The sequence below is a fragment of the Microplitis mediator genome, chromosome 6, assembly GCF_029852145.1.
Source record: "Microplitis mediator isolate UGA2020A chromosome 6, iyMicMedi2.1, whole genome shotgun sequence".
Taxonomy (NCBI): domain Eukaryota; kingdom Metazoa; phylum Arthropoda; class Insecta; order Hymenoptera; family Braconidae; genus Microplitis; species Microplitis mediator.
Window position 1 is genome coordinate 11,944,287 of NC_079974.1, and position 19,889 is coordinate 11,964,175.

General features: G+C 31.1%; 1 protein-coding gene across 1 annotated transcript; it reads right to left on the reverse strand.

The window, feature by feature from the left end:
* Positions 1–1,611: 1,611 nt before the first annotated feature.
* LOC130670518 (uncharacterized) lies at positions 1,612–3,141 on the reverse strand. The gene is made up of 6 exons (XM_057473931.1): positions 3,077–3,141; positions 2,828–2,990; positions 2,518–2,710; positions 2,253–2,444; positions 1,940–2,079; positions 1,612–1,853 (listed from the first exon to the last, which is right to left on the reverse strand). The coding sequence occupies exons 1-6, from the start codon at positions 3,139–3,141 to the stop codon at positions 1,776–1,778; spliced, it is 831 nt and encodes a 276-aa protein (XP_057329914.1). The 3' UTR covers positions 1,612–1,775.
* Positions 3,142–19,889: the final 16,748 nt, after the last annotated feature.

The following is a 19,889-nucleotide window of genomic DNA, read 5'->3' on the forward strand; positions in this document are numbered from 1 at the left end:
TTTTACAAATTCACTATTGATGACAATCAATTAAAATCGATCCCTGCATTTAATCCTTTTTCAGACGTTCACAGAATACCTTGAGAACGGAATAAAAGTTTTGGAATGTCGTTATGCAATTGCAAGGGTTAGCTTTGTTTTTTTTATGTGTGGTGGCTAATGTGGCTATTGTCACGGAAAGCTCACGAGCCGGAAATTGTTCCTGTCAGGAGATATCGGATGCGTTCGACTAAGCGTTCACAACGATCAAAGTCTATCTCTGTATACGGTAGGAGTACCGTTTGTGACCACTGCTCCAGTTTTGAATATTTGATACTTCAATTTAATTAACGAAGAAGTATAATAAAATAAAATTTCCATTGTAAAAATGTAATAAAAGTTCTTTCTACACGCTTTAAAAATTTATTATATCGTTGCGTCTTAAGACAAATTAATTTATTAAAATTTAAGTGTCCAAAACTGGTCTTAAAGTGGCCAAAACGGAAACTCTACCCCACGTGAGTGTCTTGTACTGGTCGCTACCGCCGTTCAAATAATTATAAAAACAATCGTTGTAATTCTTTAAGATAAAATTTAAAAATCAATTATAATAATAATATTTATACGTATATACCAGTACAAAAATAAGTTAATTGTACCGAAAATTATTAATTAAGACAAAAAAATAAATATCTTACAGAGTTCGTTCCAGACTAACAATTCGTGAGTTACTAAAAAAATTAGATGATCTAAATAATTGAGACTATAGGTATGGATGAAAAAAAATAATTAATAATTTAAAAATGATTTAAACTGCGTATATTTATTGATACTTACACACAAATATAAATCCAAATGAAATATTAAAAATAATCTAATGATAATAATGATAATGCAAAGTAATAATACAATATTTTAAAGACAAAGCTTACAGATCATTGTTACAATTTAATAACAATTTTCAGTTGAAATACCAATAGACTTACGTAGCTTTATACATAGTCTACCCTGGTGGAAATTTTTGGGAATTTTCTCTGAAAAAGTCTTCAGAACTTTGAAAAAGTCTTTAGAACTTTGGAGCTGAGTTTTTCAGAGAATATTCCCAAAAATTTCCACCAGAGATAATATTGCATTAAATATAATTATAATCAGTACGCTTGAAGTCATAACGACATAATATTTAGATAATATAAAAATAATCATATGGTTTAGCGTTACTAATTAATAGGTATTATAATTAATTTTTTAAACATTTTTAAACTATTAAGAATTACAAGTTTTTACTTAAAAAATCACAATGTCGTAATGGAAAATATTAAACTAACAATTATGGATATAAGTGCACTTAATTATTTAAATATGAAGTTTTACTTCATTAACGATCTTTATAAGTAAAATATTTTAATTTTCAACCATATATTTACTTTAAGAAAATATTATACTTAGATATTCACTTAAAGAAAATACTCGTTATAAATTTTAAGTAACACATTATAAATATTAAGTACAGAAACAAATAATAAATGACTTGAATGCAACCTAATGCTTAAGCATTAAGATTTCGCATATAAATTCTTGAGATAAAACGAATTAATACACTTATTTAAGTGACTTAAAAATAATAATCACCTTATCAGTGGTGTTTAGAATTATTAATACCATGCTTGAGATCGCTTAGAAACAAAAAATAGCCAACGCCATTGATAACATAAAATAAATATAGGATTGTCAATGATTTGAAAGGAAAAATTTGACACTAACTGTTCCTTATTAGAATATTCTACGGTCAAAAAACATCATGTCCAAGTACTTTTTAAATTAAATATTAATCTCAATATTAATTGAAGACTCGCTAAAGAATCTCTGCTGTCTCGCTAGAATATAATTAATCATTATTATTTCTATAATTATCCTATTAACAGTTTTATTTTAAACCACAATCACGTGAAAATTTTTATACCTTGTTGGGAGATGAATTTTCGTCAGTACGCTTACGTTTGGGAGTTCTAAATCCATTTTTTAGCTTATCTGCGGACAAAATCTCGTCATCAATCTGGACTATGTCGGCCATGGAATTACACTGAATGTAAGCGTAATCATCTGAAATATTTAATTTAATGTTCTAATAATTTATAAATGCTTAAATTAATTAAACAATTATGCACACTCTTTGCCATGAATGACTGACCCCTTGTCTGATTTGATCTTAAAATTTGAGGAGGGGGGGAGGCAGGCGTCAATGACATGTTTAATAATAAATGAATTCCACTTACAAACTTTATCTCGCCATATCTTTCCCGTGACTTTAACATGAGTACCTGGCTTTAATAAATCTGCAGCCTCTTGAGAGTACGATTGCACTTGAACTTTTACGCGAAAAGTACCGTCAGTAATCGCACCATTACCATGTACATTATTACGATAACGTGATTCTTCAAACTCGATACCAATATATGCGTCAGCACCTAAGATAAAAGATTAAGTAATAATTGAAAATCAATTACGAGAATGAATGAAATACAATTAGCAGATACTAACTGACTAATCCATACTCTTCAATAATATTTTGTAATTCAATTTTTTTCGGTTCTACGACTTTTCCAACAAGCTTTTCACCCCAAGTAACTTTAGTACAACCGATGACATTGAGTTCTTTTTTTATCACATCTTCATTAGGATTAGCGTACTCATTAGAAGCCGGGGAGCATCGTAATCGAGAGAATGAAACGATCTAAAAATAAAATCCAATTCAAATTTTTAAAAATTAACATCAAATTAATCTTTACATTTTCATATAAATAATAACTTATTGATAGTCAGCATATTTGTTAGATTATATATTATATACCTTGTTTACACAAACATGGGTCGCGTACGACTGAGTAAAATTATCCCACACGAGTACCCTAACACGTCTCCCATTTCCATTGTTAACGATAAATCGTAAAATTTTTTTGCCATCGCGTACGGTTTTTATACCATCGACGCTATCGATATAACCTTTTAGTTGACTAAGAATAAAAAATTAAGGTTAGAATTATATGCATGCGAAATCATTTTTAAAAAAAATTAATCGTCGTAAAATAAAAAAGCTTACATTAACGTGTCACCATCTGCGAATTCATCAATTTCGTCGTTAGACGTAAAATTATGTTTATCCATTGTTAGTTATTGATATAAACCCTGATATGATCAATATTAGAGATATTATTAAATATAAATTGAATATCGTAAATCGTGTTCGTCGCTCAGCGTCCAACTTGGTTGAAGTCTCTGGATAAAAAGAACTGTAACACTCTCACTCACCACCAAACTTAGCAACCGGAAATCATATTCATAACTTGAGTATATAAATCGGAAACACTGATAGAATCAATCACTTTCATTATTAAAATAACAATAATATTTTTTCCATAGAAAGTCGAAGAATGAATTGGATTTATAATTATTAAGAAAAATTTAATATCGATAAATATTAAAAATTTGATTCACAACTTTATAAATAGATGACAGAATAATTATGTTATGTATTTGTTTTTTATAAAAAAAAATAAATACAAATGGCTGCGTTCATAAAGGCATCAAGGTTCGCGATAATAGGGGGATACAGACCCAAAATTCTATAACTAAGTTGATCTCTGCAAGATGGTGCTGTATTATTATTCTCCAAATTATTATTATATAGCTATACACACACATATATATATAGTTATATATATATATATATATATATATATATATATATATATATATATTATATTATTATTATATTATTAGATAATAAATTTCATATTCATTATAATAGTAATTCATTAAATTAATAAAATATTACAACATTACAAACAAATATAAATAATTTCAATAATAGTAGTTATATTATTATATATTTATTATATGAAATTGAATAAAATTAAAAATTTATAATAATAATATCAAATCGACTGCAATCAAGTTATTATTATTGATTATTGATTCATTATTAATTAAAACTATTAAAGATAATTTACAAAAAAAATTGCTATAATTACTATTAGCTTTTATTATGAACGATAATAATTATAATAAATTACCATGAACAATTATAAATTAACTTAATTGTGTTTTAAATTAAATGATTGAAGAAAAAATTAATGATAACACATGATAACGTTAATTAATTTCGTTCTTATTCTTATTAATGAGTAATTGATGAATAATAGTAAATAATAATAAATAAATCGATTTATGAATATCTTCAAATTGCTAGCAACCAATATCGAGCTTTGAATTTTAAACTGACCAATAAGGAATGAGGCCTCACTTTTTTCGACCTTTAACTAACTTCAGACTTATCATGTATTTTAATGTAGAGGAATATTCAAGATATAAATTTTGGATTACTTATGATCCTTTTGCAAAGATATTTACACTCACAAATGCGGTTTACACCCTTATTTTATAGCACAATGTTTTATTTTTACTATTATTTAAAATATAGATTTGAATTTTATATACTTCATCGTATGGATATAATTAAACTCACAAATGTGAGCTAACACTTAATGAAGCACTCACAACCAGTAACACTCTTTATTTATGCAAATTTTGATTTCTTTTCTTTTCATTATATTTTTTTTTGCGATGCGATTTTGTAACTGCTTTATTTGAGCTAACTGATGATCTGATGTGCAAATATAGATATATAGATGTATATATGTATATTTTAATATATTTCTCACTGTTATAACTTTTTTCCTTTTGTTTTTTTTTTTTTTTTTCATGATTTATATATATACAGATGTTGAGACAATGTGAATTGTCTTCTTCTCCCTCGGCCTTGCGGTTCCCATTTTTCCCCGTCTCGTTGCCGTCTTACCACCTAAACCACCTAAAGCTAGAGTCATAGTGCCATGGTCACATGACTAATTATCACCTCAACGCATGACCGTGAGAGGAAGTGGGGAGCGAGCCCAAAAACTCAGCCCTAAGACCCTACGGTGATTGAACTTCACTTCGATCCTGGATCAATTAGCGATAAGACGTATAATTTAGTTTTACTGTCAATACTAGCAATTTATTTGCGACCTTGTTAATACGAATAACTACTATGTAAATCGGGAAATTAACTTGCGTTATAGTTGTATTACTGGCAATTCTCTTGCGATATACTTTACTGTCCAAGTTTACTGATTATTATAAACAAAGTTAGTTCAATTAGATATTATTGTACGTTACCAGCGATATAATCACAATATAAAATTATACTGTGCCACGCATCTGTCTACATTACATCCAGCGCTTGCACTTTCTTGTAAGTAATTTTTATTATTATAATTGGCAATAAACAATCATTGCACTTGTTAATCATTCACTGTATCTTTTATCTGTTCATCCTATTTATTTCCTATTTTACTGGTAAGCTTATCGAATAGTCTGATAAAATAAATATTAATTAAGTTACAAATAGTAATTTGACCATCAATAAGAATATTCTATAATTTTATAAGTTGATAAGTTTTCTCATACGTTCCCTCGCAGATTTGAATCACGGTGGAAACACGGTGAGTTTGTTCCATTGTACCACTGTGATTACGCGGTGTATCCACCATGATTCCACGGTGGCTTTACCACTGTGTATACACGGTGTTTTCACTGTGATTACGGGGTGGATACATCGTGGAACCACGGTGGTGAAATAGCACAAAGCCACCGTGGAATCACGGAGGATACACCGCGTAATCACAGTGGATACACTGTGTATACCCGGTGGTGAAATGGAACAAACCCACCGTGTAACCACGGTGGATCCACGGTGTTTACACTTTCACGGTGTTTCCACTGTGATTCAAATCTGCAAGGGTTGCCGAGTTTGAATAAGTGCGGGTCTTTGCTTTGCAAGAACCCCAGCCCACTGCTCTGTCCAAGTAAAATAAAATTTGTTAGAGGCCAGCCTAAGCCAGGGTTCAACCCGCGAATTCTGGTGGCTGCTGGTAAAAATCGTGAAGATGAAAAGCGATTTGTCTCAATGTATATATATATATATATATATATATCTTTATTGAATTGATAATTTTATTCTGCTTGATAAAATTATCCGCGAATTTAGGATACTGCTGTACCTGGTATACGACTCTTCGCTGAACTTTAATTCAGCTGGTAACCGAAAAGCAAACCGGTGCTCGGTAGAGTAACTTGCTCTGGGAAAATTTTGACGCTGCACCCATGGGGGTCCGAGTTTAGAAAAGAGGGGGTTTTTCAGCATCTTACATAGTACGAGATGTCCCGTTGACGGAACTTAATTTAAGTCAATGCTAATTGTGGGTGTTACCACGCATTAGACTGTAGTCGACAATAGGTGGGGAACGAAGAATAAGGGAATGAAAGACGGAAAGAAAGAAATCTGGTACGACGTTTCGCACCGCTCAATTGAACCCATCCTGGTTTCTCTTATGAGAAAATGGAATATTTATTCCTTAGGAGTGTTCAACATGAGTTTGAAAAGTTGTGAAATCGGACATAACATCCCCCCTTTCCCAAGCTCAGAAATAGTGAATTCTATTTCTTTGAGCTTGTAGTTGGTGAGCGAATGTTGAACCCTGCTCTTGATTTTGTTTTGAATAGTTCATATAGTTTAGCTCTGCCTTTGGCTAGTTGATCAGCTTGCTCGTTACCATAGGTTCCCTTATGACCAGGAACGTGATGGATCTTAATGTCTCGGGCCTCCATTTGAGTTTTGATGCAGTTAAACTCTTCTTTATACAAAAACTGGCTTCCCGGTTGTAGTAGTCTAATCTTGCCCTTTCCAATTTTCATACCAAATCGTGAGGCTGTTGCATAAATACTCCGAATCAGTGAAAAGGTCTATCTTTGTTAAGTCGAATTTCCTTATAATTTTTAGAGCTTGAAGAATAGCTTCTGATTCTGCGCCGTTGTTAGTGATTCTTCTGAAGCATGGAAGAGATAGGTTTTGGGGATGATGTGGTCCAAAGTAGATCCCTAAACCGGTTGCTGATTCTGAAGAGCCATTGCGAAAACATGATCCGTCCGTGAAGATCACAATCCGGCCTTCAGTGTTTCGTTTAAATTGAAGGTTTTCTGGGCAGAGAACTGATTGCCAATGTTGTAAATATTTTTGAACTTTCTCTATAGATGACATTTGCTTGAAAACTGGATCTGGGTAACCGAGGATTTGATCTCGGCAATCTTTCCAAGAGTGGTATACTCCCGGCTTGTGACCGCTTAGAACTAGATAAAAAGGCATTCAGCTGAGAAAGAGAAGGGCTGAAATGTCCGTAGGGTGACAGATGAAAATAGAAGGGATAAATCTAGAAGGGATTATCCGGTCCACCATGGAAGGCTCAAAGGTCCTTTTCGAAAGTAACCAATTAAGAGAATAGAATCCTGTGTTATTGGTTGTAAGTTTCGCCGTATGCTATGTATATGTATATTAGACTGATTCAAAAAAATCGACTAATTTTTTTTTTCTCCATTATAACGAAAATATTGTTGGAAATGACAAAAAAAAAATACTGTGAAAGTTTGAGCTCTTAATATTAATATTAACAACTGCCGCATCGCAATTTTCTATTTCCCGTTTAAATAACATGGGAAAATTTATTTTTTAAGGCTTGGAATTTTGTAGCTCACGGTGGAACCAATACTTTTGAATGTTCAAGACATCTTCTTATGGCAAATTTGACGCTCTACAAAAAAGGTCTCTTATAATTTTTCGATATTTTTATTTCTTCAAAAGTAATTCAAAGTTAAAGTTAGATTGACGATAAATTTTTACATTTTTTAAATTTTTTGACGCAACTATCAACTTTATCCGAAAATTTTAGAGGACATTTTCTGTAGAGCATTATATTTCCTACAACTTATCTCAGAGACAATTTTCGATATTTCTCATAAGTCGTATGTTATTTGCAATTATCTGAAAATTTTCTTAAATCATCTAAATTTTGTTGATTAAAATAGATTATATTAAATTTTCAGTTAATTGCGCATTACTTACGACCTATGAGAAATATCGAAGATTTTCTCTAAGATAAGTTGTAGGAAATAAAATGCTCTACAAAAAATGTCCTCTAAAATTTTCGGATAAAGTTGATGGTTGCGTCAAAAAATTTAAAAGATGTAAAAATTTATCGTCAATCTAACTTTAACTTCGAATTACTTTTGAAGAAATAAAAATATCGAAAAATTATAAGAGACATTTTTTGTAGAGCGTCAAATTTCCCATGAGAATATGTCTTGAACATTCAAAAGTATTGGTCCAACCGAGAGCTACAAAATTCCAAACCTTAAAAAATAAATTTTCCCATGTTATTTAAACGGGAAATAGAAAATCGCGATGCGGCAGTTGTTTATATTAATATTAAGAGCTCAAACTTTCACAGTATATTTTTTACGTCATTTCCAACAATATTTTCGATATAATGAAAAAAAAAAAGAAAAATTAGTCGATTTTTTTGAATCAGTCTAATGTATATCCTATTCAAGCTCTTACATATTTTGAGATTATTGAACGTAAGACATGGGCCTATCACTCGAACCAAGGGGTTTTCCGCTACTACCTTTTCCTTTTTGATTGGATTCTAAAACATGGTCTCTTCTGGCTCCGAGGGTTTACAACCACTGTTCCTAGTGATAGCTCCAAATCTGTTGTTAGGTCCAGCTAAAAATGCGAAACATTGCATTTAATTTTCGAATTTTGTTTTGCATTTTAATTTTTATTCTACAATTAAAATTCATTTGGCGACCAGTTTTTATTTTTACTTTATTTTTATTTTTTTAAAATAATGTTAGAAAAGACAAGAGATAAGGTAGTTTTTAAAAAAGAAAATGCTTTTAAAAGATTAGGCTTGTTTGTTTTAGCATTTGTTAAAATGTTTAGGTAAGAAGTAAATAAATTTTATAACATTTCATAATAAACAAATGAAGTAATCTTTGAACAATCTTAATCCCTTACTTAATTCTGAGTGCACTCTTGTCGAAATATTTCGGTATCACAGAACAAATAGACAAAAATAGATTTTAATTCCGAAATAGCAATTAAGACAATTAAATATAAATTTCTAGAAGAAAATAGATTTTGTATGACAAAATAGTCATTAAGAAAGTAAAAATTTAAATGAATAATTTCATCGAATTATTTTATTTTATAAATAATTTTAACAAAAATATGAGTAATTTAAACTTTAAATAATAAATCTGATTTTTGAATATCGTAAATTACTGTCGGCTGACAAGCCACCTAATATTTTTCTTTTTAATAACAATTTTATTGTAAATTGGAGTCGGCTGACTAGCCACCTAATGATATCTTTTATTAATGATTTTTTTAAATTTTTATTTTTCAAAATTCCAATTAAGATTTAGTTCCAACACCATGATATTCTACAAGTTAACAAATCATAACATCACAAAGTATAAAAAAAAACACAATAAATTTAAACATTTATAATAAATAAATTCAAATAGCTTTCCCTCGCGGATTCGGGGTTACTGTGAAATCACAGTGAAATCACAGTGAAACCAATTTTACCGTAAGTTTAAGGTGTATTGATGGTAATTTCATAGTGAATTCACAGTCGTTTTGTGCCATTTCGTCACTCTGGTTATATAGTAATTTTACAGTAATTTTATGGTAGTTCCATAGTGATTTCACTTGTGATTCTTTTGTGGGTTTAAAATTAAATTACCATACTTTCATGATAATTTTACTGTCGATCAGCTATCGATTTATGGTAACTCAACAATGGTAACACTGAGGCTTTATCATGGGTTCACAGTCAGTTTATCGTGATTTCACTACGAATTCACTGTGATTCCATAGTAATCTGATAGTGTTAACTCTGTGACTTTACAATAGTTTCACAGTCAGTTCATAGTGGTTTAACCTTGAATTTACCGTGATCCCATGACAACCTAGTAGTATTAGCACTATGACTCTATGATATTTTCACAGCAAATTATTAGCGTTTTCTCCATGATTTCACTCTACTTTGATAGTGATCTGATACGGTACATCTATCATTAATCCAATTTCAAAATCAAAATTTGAATTTTTAATATCATTAATCGATAGAAATGGAATTAAAAAAAAAAATAATATCAATTATTTCATAAATGCTCCTATAATTATTTGTAAGTTTAGCAAATATTTGGGCACAAATGTATTTTATTTATTATGAATTTAGCTATTTTAGGAATTTCCGAGCGAAACTTTATCTGTAATTATCTAATTTAGTTAATTTTATAAAAGCTTAAGACGGTAAAATTCTTCAGAATTATGAAAAAAAATAAATAAATAAAAAAATTGAATAACTTTTTTTTTAAAACTGTATGAATTGAATTTAAACTACTGCAAAAAATAAAGAGAATATCATTTAGATAATATTTCAATAGTAAATATTTATTATTTATTATAATTTAAAATAAAATATTCTTAAATTAAGAAAACTTGATGATTTACAAATGAAGGCAAAATTTTTTTTTTGATAAATATCGAATTCTTTTAATTTTATAGTATTTAATAAAATAATTTTTCTTATAGCTTAGTCTTGAGTATATATAGTATTGAATAGCATGAAGTAACAGATTAAATATTTAGTTCCGAATGCGTGTGGTGGCCGAGCGGGCTAAAGTACATAACTTAAGCTACTCTCAATCGAAGGGTCGGCAGTTCGTGTCCCATCATGCGTTAAAAAAAAATAAAATTCCTTCTATACCGAGGGTAAAAAAATAGCATTTAATCCTCCAGAGGAATTACATGAAGTCGTACAAACGGATGGATACTAAATAATTTTTTTAAACAAGAAAAATTATTTATTGAAAAACCAAGATTAGGATTATTGTTGCTATTATAATATTATTATTAATTTTATTATTATTATCTTTGAATCAATAAATATAGGATCTCAATATTGCCCCTAAATCTCGATGGAAACTAAGCAGATCCAGGATTAAATGATTAAGAAATCACAGTAATATTACTGTCAATTCACAGCGATATTATTGTGATTTCACGAAGAATCTATAGTAAGACTGCTGTGAAATCACTGTATGATCACGGTATTATTACTGAGAAAGCATGACTGAAGCACTGCAGATCCAGCATAAATTGATAGTGAAATCACTGTAAATACACAGTAATACTACTGTCAACTTACAGCTATACTACTGTAAATTGACTGTTATGCTATTGTGATTCTACTATGAATCGATGGTGAAATCATCATAACATTACCATCGGATGATAATTATCACACAGTAAGCAAATGGCACAAAGTTACAGTGATTTCACTGTCATTTCACTATGATTTCACCGAAATTTCACCATGATTTCGGAGTAATCCCGAGTCCGCAAGGGATTATAAGTAATTTGAATTATTATTACAAATAAATTCAAAATATTATTATAAATAAATTTAAACATTTATAATAAATAAATTTAGACATTTATAATAAATCAATAAATTTAAACATTTATAATAAATAAAGGGCATAGCCAGATTAATATGGGAATTCTGCCCCCATGGCTTTTTTGACTCAAACTTAGGGGGTCGATTTGGTGTCGAATGAAAATAATTCACCTCAATTTTTAGCTCTTTAACTCAAACGGTATTCGAGAATTTAAAAAAAGCCTGTTTTTTCGAAATTATTTTTATTTTTATAGTAAAATTCGGAATTAATCAATGATGATTTTTTCCCTAATTCTTACGAGTCCAAAACATGAAAAAATCATATGATCGTGATTCTCAAACGGAAAGCCGATTCTTAACGGAAAAAAGAAAATTATAATCTTTTTTTTTTAGCCTTTTTGAAATATGTCACTCACCAAAATTCGTCAGAAAATGTCTTTCACACTCCTCTATACTCAGGAATTTTTTTGAATTTTTTGAATTGGTGGAACATTTAAAAAAAAATTGAAAACTCATTTTTTTCTTAAAATCTTGCGTTTTAACAAACTTATATTGTTTTTAGTACAAATAAATACGTGAAAATTTTTTTTATTAAAATTTTTTTTTTCTGTATCAAAATTCAAAATATTTCCCAATAGTATGAAAAAATATAAGAATTAGGGTGTCCCAAAAAAAAACAAATATATTTTGTTTCAACGTCTTATGAGCTCATAAGTTACTTTGTATCATAAGAAAAATCCTCACCGAATTTCAGCCTGATATCTTTAAAATTTAGCTATCACAAAGGGGGGTCCCCTTTCCCAATTAAAATACACGCGAAAATTTTTTATTTCAGCTTTTCGTTATTAAGACTATGAAAAAAAATTTTTTTTTTAATTCCGCCTAGTATAATTTCGTAGGAAATTAAATTTTCTACAAAAAAGTGTTCAAGCATTATATACGTCAAACGAACTGGGTCAAAGTTACGGGGTTTCAAATATCAACAAAAATTTAGTTTCCTCGATGTTAATTTTTTTTAAATTATTTTTCATTTTTATTCCATCAACAAATTTTTTTTCAAATTTTGACGAGCACATTCTCGTAGAAAATTTAATTTCCTACAAAAAGTATCTGATATCATATATACATCAAATGAATGAGTAAAAAGTTACAGGGCTTGGAATGTCAACGAAAGGTTAAGTTTAAAAAATATTAAATTTTTGAACTTAACTGTCAACAAAAAAGTGAACTTCATTTTTCGTTGACATTTACGACCTGTAACTGTTTTCTTATCTATTCGACGTATATAAGATATGAAATATTTCTTGTAGGAAATTAAATTTCCTACAAGATAGTGCTTCTCAAAATGTGAAAAACAAAATTTTGATACAATGAAAATGAAAAATAATAAACAATACATGTAATTTAACACTGATGAAACTGAATTTTTGTTGATCTTTGATGCCCCGTAACTTTTTCCCAGTTTGTTTGACGTACATAATGTATAAGCACCTTTTGTAGAGAATTTGATTCCCTATGAAATTATACTAGACGGAATTGAAAAAAAATTTTTTTTTATAGTCTTAATAACAAAAAACTAAAATGAAAATTTTTTGCGTGTATTCTAAATGGGAAAGGGGACCCCTCTTTGTGATAGCTCGATTTAAAGATATCTGGCTGAAACTCGGTGAGGATTTTTTTTTATAATATAAAGTAACTTTTGAGCCTATAAGACGTTGAAAAAAAAAAATATTTGTTTTTTTTCGGGACACCCTAATAAGTATTACCTTTAGGTGTTTTTTGAATCATTAATAACCCTTATAATGACTGTAGGCTATACTGATTCTTTATGTTTATCTTTTGCGAAGATATATTTTTGGTAAAAAAACTTTTTCTACGTATTTATTTGTACTAAAAAAAATATATAAGTTCGTTAAAACGCAAGAATTTAAGAAAAAAATGAGTTTTTAATTTTTTTTTAATTGTTCCACCACTTCAAAAAATTCAAAAAAATTCCCGAGTATAGAGGAGTATGAAAGACATTTTCTGACACATTTTGGTGAGTGACATATTTCAAAAAGGCTAAAAAAAAAATGATTATAATTTTTCTTTCTCCGTTAAAAATCGGCTTTCCGTTTGAGAATCACGATCATATGATTTTTTCATGTTTTGGACTCGTCAGAATTAGGCAAAAAATCATCATTGATTAATTCCGAATTGAACTATAAAAATAAAAATAATTTTGAAAGACAGAATTTTTGAAATTCTCGAATAACGTTAAAGTTAAAGAGCTAAAAATTGAGGTGAATTATTTTCATTCGACACCAAATCGACCCCCGAAGTTTGAGTCAAAAAAGCCATGGGGGCAGAATCCCCATATTAATCCCCCTATACCCTTTAAATTTCTATTATAAGTAATTTGAATTATTACTATAAATAAATTTGATTTATTATTATAAATAATTTTAAATTATTATTATAGATAAATTTAAAAAATTGCCATAAGTAAAACATTGTACATGTGGATGTATGCGTGGGTGCACACGCACATAGACCCACGTCGGGGCGGGCCCTTACCGCTTTTCTAAGGTGAAAATCATAGAGAAAGGGATAGGACCCATAGAAACTGCGTCCTGATTAGATGCAGCTTTTCCCGAAAACAATACGTCAAATAGACTCATTAGGAAAATGTAAAAGGTGTGGTTGACTAGAAAATCGACACAGTTCGACACACAACCAGTGCTGCCAGAACGTGGGATATTTCTACCCCTTCCAGAGCGCCGTGCGCGCGGTGCACACACGCAACTTTGTCTATCGGTGTGTCAGGAAACCGAATGAAGCCGAGAGAAACCAAGCGCTGTAGACAAGCGGAGGAGAAATGTTACTCCCACCATGCGTCATTTCGTACCCGCTCAGATTTGCGTGTTCAAATCCGCACTCGAATTTGATTTTTTTTTTTTTAAATTTTTTTTTAACGCAATTAATTTTTAAATATTTATCTGTTCAAATATTTTAATTAATTGATAATTAAAAATTTGTTGACAAATTTCAATGGCTGTAAAATAGATAAATAAATATTAAAACATAATCCTCTCATTGTACTTTTATTTAATAATAAATTTTAGATTATTAATTTTAATTTTAATAAATAATTATTATTTTTAATTGTTACTTAAAGTTTCAAATACGATTTTTTTACAAGCTGTTACACCCAATTGATACACTGACGCTGTGGACGTGCGTTAATGTTTAGGTTTCAGGAGCTTCAAGTCGTGTGTTCGCAACCGCGACTGAGCAAATTTTTTTTTTTTTTTTTTTAAACTAATCAATAATTAATTAATTTCTAATTATCTTTAACTAATTTTTACAAAAAAAGCATATCAATATATTATTTAAATAATTAACAAAACGTAATTTTTAGACTTTATTTATAGTTTTTTATCATTTTTATGCTACTAACCGTAAGTCTAATGGTTAATTTATTATTATTGATAATTACATATTATTTATAATAATTATTAAACTTAATTCTTACTTAAAGTCTAAAATACGACTTTTATATTACCTCATGTCTTTAATCCGTAAGATGGACCAACGGACGCGTGCTTTCCTTTTAGCCTCACGTTCGCAGAGTCGCGTGTTCGATTCCGCGGCTTAATCAGATTTTTTTTTCTTGTTTTAATTCGAATTTTTTTTAAATTTAAGGATTTTATTCACACATGTTTCCACATCACCCATGAGGTACTGTGTATCGTGATGCGTTCCCATTTTTTTTTATGGTGGGTTTCCCCAGAGGCCTATTCCATCCCTCGCAGATTTGAATCACGGTGGAAACACGGTGAGTTTGTTCCATTTTACCACTGTGATTACGCGGTGTATCCACCATGATTCCACGGTGGCTTTACCACTGTGTATACACGGTGTTTTCACTGTGATTACGGGGTGGATACATCGTGGAACCACGGTGGTGAAATAGCACAAAGCCACCGTGGAATCACGGTGGATACACCGCATAATCACAGTGGAAACACCGTGTATACACAGTGGTCAAGCCACCGCGGAATCACGGTGGATACACCGCGTAATCACAGTGGATACACTGTGTATACCCGGTGGTGAAATGGAACAAACCCACCGTGTAACCACGGTGGATCCACGGTGTTTACACTTTCACGGTGTTCCCACTGTGATTCAAATCTGCAAGGGATAATATAAACCCGGAAACTCAAATGACGTTAACAATTTTTTAAATGATAATAAAATTAATATTAAATTGCATAGCTTGAAGCTGTTGCTTTCTTAGAAAATAAATAAAATGATTAAAGCTTCAAACAGCAGACTAGAATAGATTGTCAGAAGTAAAGCTGTAGGCTCTAATTTCTTTTTAAAATAAATAAAGTAATTAAAGCTTATAAAACAAGACTTGATTCAGGTGGAAGCAGAGCTTAAGGCTCTAACTACTTCTTAAAACAAATAAATTAATTAAAGCTTTAAAAACCAGACTAGATTCAGGTGGAAGCAGAGCTTAAGGCTCTATCTTCTTCTTAAAATGAATAAATTAATTAATTAAAGCTTTAGAAATCAGACTAGATTCAAGTGGAAGTAGAGCTGTAGGCTCTAACTTCTTCTTAAAATAAATAAATTAATTAAAGCTTTAAATATTGCACTTAAATACTTATGAAACATCGGAGCTTAAAGCTCTAACTTTATAATAGAATATATAAAATAATATTAATTTTATTAATAGACGAATAATTTGAAAATTAAATAATTTAAATTTGATTAATAGACGCGAATAAATAATTGAAGTAGAGGTTTTCTAGAGTGGAAAAAGCTGAAAAAAAGTCAAAGATTTTCACGATTCATCCATTACCCAATCGTCATCACTATCATATGCATGTAAATTCATTTGTTGGGACTGGGACTTATTCCTTTCGGCATACAATTTGGAAGGTTGCATCATTTCCACTAAATTTTTGTCGATTGGCATTTCTTTCGCACTTAATTTCTTCGATTTCAAGGTTGATCTTAGAACGCAAAGCGAATTCAGACTTTGTGAATTTAAACTGTTCCTTTTTTTGGTTTTAACGACAGGTATCATAGAAAAAGCCCTTTCTGCTGCAGCGTTTGAATGAGGAAGGGCTCTTATGATACTTAATAATACCCGCAAAGCTGGAAACTGGACCGTACCAGCTGAAGACGTGAAGGTGCAAATTTCTCCCCACATCTCATCAAATGACAATTGGCACCATCGGTCCTTCAGACTTGTACTGACATTGTATAAGGAACGCCATTCTTCCTGAAGATTCCCTTTTGGAATCACAAGTGTAGTACAGATGTTCTGTAATCGAGAAATCGATGATCCCCTATCAGAATCAAGGAGAGCGATTTCTTTCGAAAAAACTGTCAGATCAGACAAAAAAGTGTCGTTCAATGGTAACCGTAGGTGAATTTGTTGCGCAGCTGTTACAAAAAATTTTTTACATTGGGAGCGAACTTCATTAATGACTGGTTCAGGAACTCCTAATTCTAATTGGCTCCTTAAATAATCTTCGCAATCGGTTCCAACATTAACTTCAGACTCATCACGGTGGTTCTCGATAGATTTGAAGTTCTAATGTGTGCACTTATTATATTAATTGAATTTGTGGTCTCAATACAATAAGTGTCCCATACATGTGCAAAACTTAAGGTGTCTTGCAAACCTGTCTAGCTGAACTCAGTATCTCCAGGTGAGGGTAAGCCCCGTACTGGACCACACAGTATTAAAATATGAAGAGAGAATTCTTATACCTAAACTTGTCAGGAAGGTTGCGGTAAATTAGTTTAATATACCAAATTTAAATATAAAAACAATGGCATTTATTTCACGAAGACGCTTTACAGATAATATTAATGACAGATGAACAATAACAAAAATGACTGATGACACTGACTCGACTAATTTCACAAAACTGACTCGACTAATTTAATTAACGACAATGTGACTTTACTGACTCTAATTTAATAAACGACTCCAATCATAAAATATTATTTTACAAAACAAATAATTAACCCGACAATAACCAAACGAGTTCACTTACTCCAACAATCTCCAACCTTAACCAGTCCTTCTTTCCACCGATCCTGTTCCTCCAAGACCAAAACCATAACCAGTCCTTCCTTCCAAGTCCACCAAACCATTATAATCCTTTCCAATCCACCAGGTCCAATTCAAAATAAATATTATATAAATAACCGTTTGAATAAACTTAATTAAACTTAACAAAAGAAATAAGCTTCCACGGGCCGTGGGCTAATATGCTCTTGGCCCATTTTGAATGATGACTAGCAGCACGTGTAGTAGTAGTAGTAGACAGAAATTTGTGGAAACCAAGATGTTAGTGGTAGTTGTAGCAAGGCACGTCCGTCCACGGCGGTTGCTGCGAGCCAAGAGACCGATCGCTCGTGGTCTCTGGCCCTCGTACTTCTCCACTCAGGTTGGCCAACCCCTAAAATAAAATGTCGGGACTCGACCGTAGCAACCCCGGCGCATCAATGACTGTATTTTCTTCAGTTGTTGAAGAAGGAGGGCGGATCTTTTGGCGCGAGTCGAAATTATATTTAAATTGTAATGTGGGAGCATTCCACCCCGTTACAAAGTCAATGTTTAAAGCCTTACAGATTGTAGGATCCAATAAATCTGGTTTCATGAACCTTTGAAGTACTTCAACGAACAATTTCTCCGAAGAAGGTTGCAATTTATGGACTAAGGTTTCACTGGCTTGAAAGTGTGCATTCATCTTTTCCAAAGAGTCAAGTGCAAATTTTAAAAAAAGCAGATATGCTTTTGTCACGGGATTACCCATGACATTTAGCAATTTTGTTGCAGCTGCAACACTACTCATAAGAGATTGTTCGGTCAAATGATTAAACATCGCGTCCCAATTGTCCAAAATCCTAGAAATTGCGATTTGACGAGACAACCACCTTGTCGGAGCAAATCGTAAAAGTTTAGAAGATTTTTGCTTAGAACCTTCCTGAAAAACAGTAAATTCAGCCAATCGTTTAGGGCTACCATTGACGAAGTTCGGAATTCCTGAGATAATTTCATAAACTCCACCTGGAATCGCAACTTTGCAAGCGTCTCTAGCGATTAGCGCTAAAGAATGATAAATACACGGTAACGTCAAAAGATGTGGAAGACGTTTGGTCAAATGCTTCTGGAACGAATTATTTATACCAACCATGACCGGTGCACTATCACAAGCAAGTCCAATTAAATTATCCAGTGGAATTTTATTCTGTTCCAAACTATTTGTAAATTCCTCAAGAAGTTTCGTAGTGCAACAGTGGGTGACATCAACGTGAATTAATTGTATTAACTCAGTCCTTATCATCAAAGAATCTGGATCAACATAGCGAGTCATCAACGTCATCCATTTGTCGTTTGTATTATCAGTAGTCTCGTCAACATAAGCCGAAAACTTAGATGTTGGGAGAACTTCTACGATTTGTTGTATTTGATTAACGCTGACAAAGTTGTTAATAATTGCAGTAACTTTGGTTCTACTCGCACTCATGTCTTGTAAAATAGCAGGTTCTTGACCGATGGACTGGAATAATTCTAACAAGTCTTTAGCGATTGACAAGGATAGATTTTTCTGACCTATAGAAGTCGCAAATCGAATTTCAGCTGCTCTAACACGATTAGTAAAATCCAGTTCAGGTGAATATGGACTAGCATCGCTTGATGAATCAGCACTGAGATTCGAAACACGCAAATTTTTTAGGTGTAAATCAGTTACAGCGTGCCTTTTAAGTTCATGCTTTCCACAAGAATATTCTTTATTGCAAATGAGACAAAAAAACTTAGTCGGATCTTTTGGGACATCCGTCACCCATTTCTTCCACTCTGAATTTTCCTCTAGCCATTGGTGTTGAAAATTTTTTTTTCTTGAGTTTCCGTTAGATTTTTTGGCAGAAGGCTCTGGTAATTCCATGTTTTAAAAATGTCTAATTAACACCAATGTTACGCTGATAAAAAAGAATTGAATGAAGAAAAAAAAAAAAATGATACTGCCGTGGAATTGAACACGCGACTTCGCGAACGCGAGGCCAAAATATGACCGCACGTAAAAAAAATTATATAAATAATAAATTAAACTAATAATATTTAATGAAATAGTTAAATTGATAAAGAAAAATAATTAAATACTGATTTAAATACCTGAGGCAATTGCAGAAATTCACTGGAAAATTTTTATTTATTATTTATTTTAATTATTTATAATTAATTTATTTTAATTATTTATAATTAATTTATTTTAATTATTCATAATTAATTTATTTTAATTATGAATAATTAATTTATTTTAAATATTACTTAATATTAAAACAATCACAGATAACAACGCTTGACATCAACGACGTAATCCACACTCACTAACGGGTTAAAATTCACTGAGAACTGACCATCGCAACATTTAAAGTCTGCGATTTAACTCACAAATACATTACACACACTAACGGCTTAGAAATACACAT